The sequence below is a fragment of the Merops nubicus genome, unplaced genomic scaffold, assembly GCF_000691845.1.
Source record: "Merops nubicus isolate BGI_N331 unplaced genomic scaffold, ASM69184v1 scaffold10219, whole genome shotgun sequence".
Classification (NCBI taxonomy): domain Eukaryota; kingdom Metazoa; phylum Chordata; class Aves; order Coraciiformes; family Meropidae; genus Merops; species Merops nubicus.
In genome coordinates, this window is record NW_008633041.1 from 1 (window position 1) to 6421 (window position 6421).

At 38.8% G+C, this 6421-nt stretch overlaps 1 protein-coding gene across 1 annotated transcript in view; it reads right to left on the reverse strand.

Moving 5' to 3' along the window:
• Positions 1–200: 200 nt before the first annotated feature.
• The window catches only part of LOC103780425 (fibrillin-2), a gene marked incomplete at both ends in the record, with an annotated part of 43847 nt that continues 37626 nt past the window's right edge, over positions 201–6421 (reverse strand). The window contains 7 exons of the mRNA XM_008948099.1: positions 201–360; positions 1011–1242; positions 2629–2748; positions 4419–4547; positions 5196–5312; positions 5424–5546; positions 6155–6280. Of these exons, the coding sequence (XP_008946347.1) occupies positions 201–360; positions 1011–1242; positions 2629–2748; positions 4419–4547; positions 5196–5312; positions 5424–5546; positions 6155–6280 (1007 nt within the window). The remainder of the gene's footprint in view (positions 361–1010; positions 1243–2628; positions 2749–4418; positions 4548–5195; positions 5313–5423; positions 5547–6154; positions 6281–6421) is intronic.

The following is a 6421-nucleotide window of genomic DNA, read 5'->3' on the forward strand; positions in this document are numbered from 1 at the left end:
GCTGAGGGTGCACTCAGTGCCACTGTATTGCTCCTGCCAATAGGACCCAAGTGTGAAAACCACTGAGGCAGGGGAAAATAGATCTTCACCATGGAATGTGGCCTGTTAAAAAATTCCCTCAATGTACTGATAGTGTTGAGTACAGTATCTCTGAAAATACCTTGAAGTACACAATAGTGCCTGTTTATTCTAGTACGTACGGTGTCATTAGTACTTCTTTTCTTCCTGTTGTCTTTTTTGGAATAGCCGTTGATTTTGCACTCATAACATGCTTCAGGGGACAAAGCATTTTCCTCATCCACATCTCCATCCAGGGGCAGGTACTGGCCTTTGTTAAATCCCATCCCTGAGACACAATGGCTGTTGAATAAAAACATCTGTTTTACTTCTTGCAGTATTATGAACTGTGCTGTTAAAAGGAAAGTGAGTGTATGTAATCTGTAGTGGTGTTTGTATTCCCTTCCCTTCCCTCAGCCGGAGGTCTGTGCATGGAAGCTGCTTCACACTGCTGTGGCAGGCTGAAGGCCTGTAGGCTTTTGTGATTTTCATTTACAAGTTTTGCAAAGAAACACAACAAAACCAGCCTGCCCTGAATGCTGGAACAAAACGATTTAGCCATTATCATGTACCAGAAAAATGTTAATTTGTGTTTAATATTCTGGGGTGATCAGAGTGTTAAACCCCTTAAGTATCTCAGTACAGACCTATCCATATGCAGTAACAGTCTTCATTGAGAGGGTTTGTGAAGGAGTCCTTGTGCTAATACTGGGGGAGAAAGCAGAACTAATTGTTTAGTGTTGCTTAGACACGAGACTTAAAATGAGTGTCATGCTGCCTGTACAGACTTATCTTTTTTCCTAGCTGATCTATATTGTATGCAAAGGGAGTAGAAAGGATGACACAGTACCCTGTCCTTCATGTGCCCCTCTGCTCTTCAGTCTGACTAGGGTCCAGCCTTTTTATAGCCTTCTGAATGTGTCTTTGATGAATGACTGCGTGGAGATACTCACCCTTGTCCAACTCTGTAATAGCCTGGTGGACAGCCACAAAGATAACCACCTTCAGTGTTGGAACAACCATAATTGCAGGGGTTCTTGGTAGAAGAACATTCATTCACATCATGGCATGCACTGGAGAATTGGTCATAAGAAAATCCAGATGGGCAGGCACACTTGTAACTTCCAAGTGTGTTGTAGCAAGAAGCAGAGCCACACGCGTTAGGATTGGAGCATTCGTTTTCATCTAGGAAGCAAGCAATTGTTTATTGGCATCTTCTAATCTGACAGACATCAGGCAAGCATGATGTAGTCATGAAATCAGAGTATCTCCAAATCTTAGGGCTCTTAGACATCCTTGACCTCAGTACTTGATAGACACCTGGTCTCTGACAAAAAAGTACATTGGCAGAGGTCCCAAACACAAACAGTTAGCGTGTAAAGGTATTTTAGGACACTGTTACTGTTAACCTTATATTGACTCAATGCTCCCCCTTCCTTCAAGGTATGTCTCCTGTTTTGCTCAGGTCCTCTTTGCCTTGTCACGGTATACTCCTATCACGTACGGTCCACAGAGGAGAAAGGAGCCAGAACTCCAGTTGTACTCCAACATGATCACATTCTGGGGTGCCTAGCAATGGGGTGAAGTTAGCACGTTTTCCTAGTGAAGGCACTGCGGGGGGGAAAGGCAATCTAAACAGCCAGCAAAAAGGAAAGATAAAAAGAAGTACTGTCTTCACTTTGTGGATGTTGAAGTAAGATACAGACAATATGACATCCTCCAGTCAGTGGTTCCAGGCTATATTGTGAAAAACGAGCAAGGAAAGTATCTTGTTGTATGGATGTTTGTGCTTTTGACAGTCCACACATGTTGCTTGTTTATCTTGCCAAGGTACTATTGTTTCCCTGTAGGTTTTCTCCTCTGATATCACTAGCGAATGCTTTACCACTCTTGCCTGCAGTTACTAGAAGACTCATTGTTTTGAGTACTATCTGTAATATTCAGAGATGGTAGCTGGTTTGGAGTTTTGTGGGAATTGTTCATTGTGTGTTATTGTCAGTTGCACCCAGTCCTTTGATTTCTTTGCTGTAGAGCAGTATTAAGTAAGGAGCAATGATGGTCGGGACTTTGGAAAAACTTCCTGGTGTCCCACCTGATGTAAAATGGGCATAATAAACAGTGGGTATGCTGGTATCTTTCCTCTGCATTCGCTACAGATGCTACTCTAGTATTCTCAAATCAACAACGGTGGTCAGTGATTCTTACTGATGAAAGGTGGCATTTTTTTTTTCTTTCACAGCAGAGGTAAATTCAGCAATTTGACAAATGTTTTTCCACCCTCCTAAGACAGGGATTTTTCCAAGGAGAAGGGAGTCAGAACTTAGGCTTTACTAAGAAAACTCCTTTTCCTGTTGCAGCTCTGTGTGACAAATGTGTTATCTTGTTACCTTATGTCTTTGATTAATGTTGGGAGTAACAAGTGTGTGGAAGGAGGGGAAGAGAGAACAGAAAGATGTGTGCCTGCAAACCCCTTTGTCCTGCCCATTTTTGTCCTCACCTGGAAGTTGTCCCTATGCACAAACTATGAGACCTCTGCTGTTCAGATGTATTCTGTGCTGTTTGTGTCCTTACCAACACATTGATTCCACTGGTAATGCTGAATGTATCCTTGTGGGCATCCGCATCTGTACCCACCCAGGATGTTTTGACAGCCGTGCTGGCATCGGTGGTTTCCATCACATTCATCCACATCTTTGCAGTTGGGAGAGAAGCAGAACATTAGAGAACACGCGAATACACACGTGGCCAAACAGGTCACTCACTCTGATCATAATAATTGAAACACCAGCATTTAAGACAGAGGAATACTGCTTTAAGTATTCCTCTTAAGGATGGAAGCACCATTCAGGCTGGTCTTTTGGAAAGACTGAAAGTCAATTAATGTAGAGCTCCTTCTATCTATCAGTAATCTGACTGGAGCTTTTGAGCCTTTACATTACTCGGATCTGGAGAAGAAACACCATTCCTAGTAATGCCACATAATGTAGCTTTGATGTAACGTGTAGATTCTGAATTTTTTTTTTTATTTCAGTTTTCAAACCAAGTACATGTGACTAAACTTTCAGTTTCCTGGAATATGCTGTAATAGCTGAATGAGGGATAATTATCAAATTATTATGTGAGTGCTTACCTTTGCAGTTAAAAAGAAAAAGCCATCTAAAAAGTTGCTGTGGTTATGTGTAAAGGAAAAAGCCACAAAGAAAAAACAAAATGCAAAACTCAGTAATCTGAAACAGTGTCTTCTGTAAGAAATAAGTAGATTGTAAGCAGCCTAATGTGTCAGGTACAGAATGCAGTTCTAGTAGAAAATCAGGCACAGTATCATAGATTCTATGTTACACTCTAGTTGTCCTCAGTTTGAAACAAATTTAATGGAATTGTGGTGTACCAAAGCCTGAGGTGCAGAAAACCATTGTGCTAGGAACTAAAAGCTGTCATTTTATCAGTAATGACTAAAAGCAGTCACATTTTATCAGATATGCTGGGTATGTAGCTTGTGAATGCTTTGATATGTATAATTTAGTGGTTTGTTTCATAGGTGCTGGGTAAAGTACACAATAATGATGCATCTACTTTATGAGAACAAATTAATCTGGCAGCAGGTAATGCTTTCTAAAAATTCTAGCTGTGTATATACTCCACTGTTACCCTAGAAACAGGCTCTAAATATCAATTCCTGTTTTAAATACTCTATCTAAAGTTAGCTGACATTTTGAGATGTTACAAATTAGTACACATGTACCTCTGCATTTCTAATTCTTAGCAGGCATATGGCCTAGTTCTGCCTTTTAATTTCTTCTTTCCCCAATATATGAGGCCCACTGAAGAGTCTGTAGCTCTCAGATAGATATCTCCTGACTGGAGCTCCCTTTTGGGCCAACATAGAGAGAGAGATATGAAGCTCAAGAATATAGTTTGTATTTTCATTGCAGTGAATTACCCTTCTGAATGTGTGTCTCTGTGGTAGAAGACTTAAAGTTAAGAATTTAGAATCTGATCTCAGATACCATCAGATGGATGATTTCAATCAGAAGAAACAAAAATTATAGAAAGATTCTGTTTAGACTGCACAAAAATGAAAAAGAAGCAACAACTAGACTTTCTGATGCATAACCTGGAAACCGTTATGCAAGAGTTCAACTAAAAAGTCAATTTTTATTCTAATTTGTGTAAGAAATAGCCAGGCATTATCTTCTTACACACAGTTATGCTTAAAATTACTCAAATACATTCCTATTTCTTTTTGGTATTTACTTTTACTATGGCTGGTACTCTGTTTTATCTGTCTTTGACATCACAGGATTCACTAGACACAAAAGTAAGGATTTGCACCGCAAAAAAATTTGGCCTTCACTAGTTACCTTCACAGTTTAATCCAGTAGAATCCAGAGAAAATCCCCTTTGACATTCACAGGTAAAACTTCCAGGGGTGTTTTGGCAAATTCCTTTTGATCCACAAAGTGATGGCTGAGAACCACATTCATTGTTATCTTAAAAATACAGAGGAGAGAGAGGGCTGGTATACCTTGTGGCATAAAATGTTCATACAACATTTCTTAAGAGGTTGAACTCCACAGAGGTGCAGTTATGTTGAAAATGAAGCTTTTCATATTTAAATGCCAGATGACCTAATGACTCATACAGAGCTGAGTAAATAACAGATTGAAAGTTCAAGCTGTAATTCAGTTAAGAGTGCAAAACACCCAGGTATGTAGTTGCGGACTGGAAAAATGCTGCACTTCTGTATTAGATGAACTAAAATAGTTTCAGTTGGCGAGATTCCTACACGTGCTTAGGATCTAAAGACATCTGTATCTATTAAAAAAGAAAATGCAGCCTGTTTTTGTTTAACTGTGTTTTAAGTCAGGTATTAATACTTTACCCCTTTGTCTCCAAGTGGTTATACTTAGAATATAACATGTATTAAATATTACAAATGTTTACTAAGCAAGAAAATACAAATGGTGGCTAGACCGATTTTTCTACAGCTATAATTGTTGCTTTTCAAAATCTGTTTTCTGGACTGCTGACACTTGCTCTGCATTATTACTGTTTATAAAGAGCAAAAGAAATGAATGAGAACTGAGAATGCTGTTCTTACAGAAAAACTGATGGAAGAAAATTAATGCCTTTCTTACCAATACAAGCTGTGTGGTGTTGTGTAAAACCAGGTGGACATTTGCATGTGAAGCCTCCAAGGGTGTTGACACAGAGAAACTGACAATTGTGTTGTTTGGTTTGACATTCATCAAGATCTGAAAGTAAGATATGTTGCCTAACTTGGTAAAAATATCACACTTCAGAATTATTTTCTTTTTAGTCAAGGTGTAACAAAATTAAAAGTTACTACAGAAAACGTGCTTCACCTTTACATGTCCTTCCATCTTCTTGAAGGATGTAGCCCCGAGGACATGAACACTGATAGCTCCCTTCTGAGTTCTTGCAGATAAAATTGCAGGGTTTAGGAGACTGGGAGCACTCATCAAGGTCTAAAGACAGAAAATGTTAAGTATCTGTTCTATTGATGCCTTTATTTTTGAAGGGTGTTTTCTGAAGAGCAATATATTTAAGACAGAAATGCTTGTAGAAGGAGTCCATCCCCATTTTATACTTGTTTAGAGTTCCTACTTCTTTATGGATGTGTTGCTACGGAATTCCATCCAGTTGCCAGTACAGTGGCAAACTGAGTGTCTTTCTGAAAGAGTAATATACTAGAGTGGCAGCAGCATTCATATTTTCATCCAAGGTCTAAATATTTCTTTTTGGGCATTCTATGGTATACTTATATATGCTAATCAACAGGAAAGTGGGAAGATTTAGACCGTGAAGTAATGAGCTGGTATGTCAGTCAAAATAGTTACACAGCTGAAACTTATTTCAGTGCTCATTCTACTGCAGGAACATTGCCAGTACAGCTTGTAACTTGATTTCCCCAAATTAAATACAAAAATAGAAGTATGCATTAGGAAAATAAAGATAGAAAAGAGATAAAAGGGATAAAGAGAAGAAACTGCTTTGATACAAAAGTTTAGAGAGGTGGATACGTCACTATGTACCAATTAAGAAAATAACTGATAATTAAGATGCTGAATCTTACCCATGCAAGATGTGCCACTTATGTCAGTGGTATAGCCAACTCTGCAAAAGCATCGGAAGGAGCCCATGGTGTTAATACACTGTCCATTTCTACAAAGATTTGGCATGACCTTACATTCATCAATATCTGCATGGAAAGTATTAAATATGCCATATTTCAATTTTAAATTCAGCTCTTTTGTTCCCCAAAATATTTTGCACAGTTCCTCATCATCCTGCTTCCGATAGGAATGTTGCCCTTTCTTTCTCTTCCAAAATAGATCTGAAT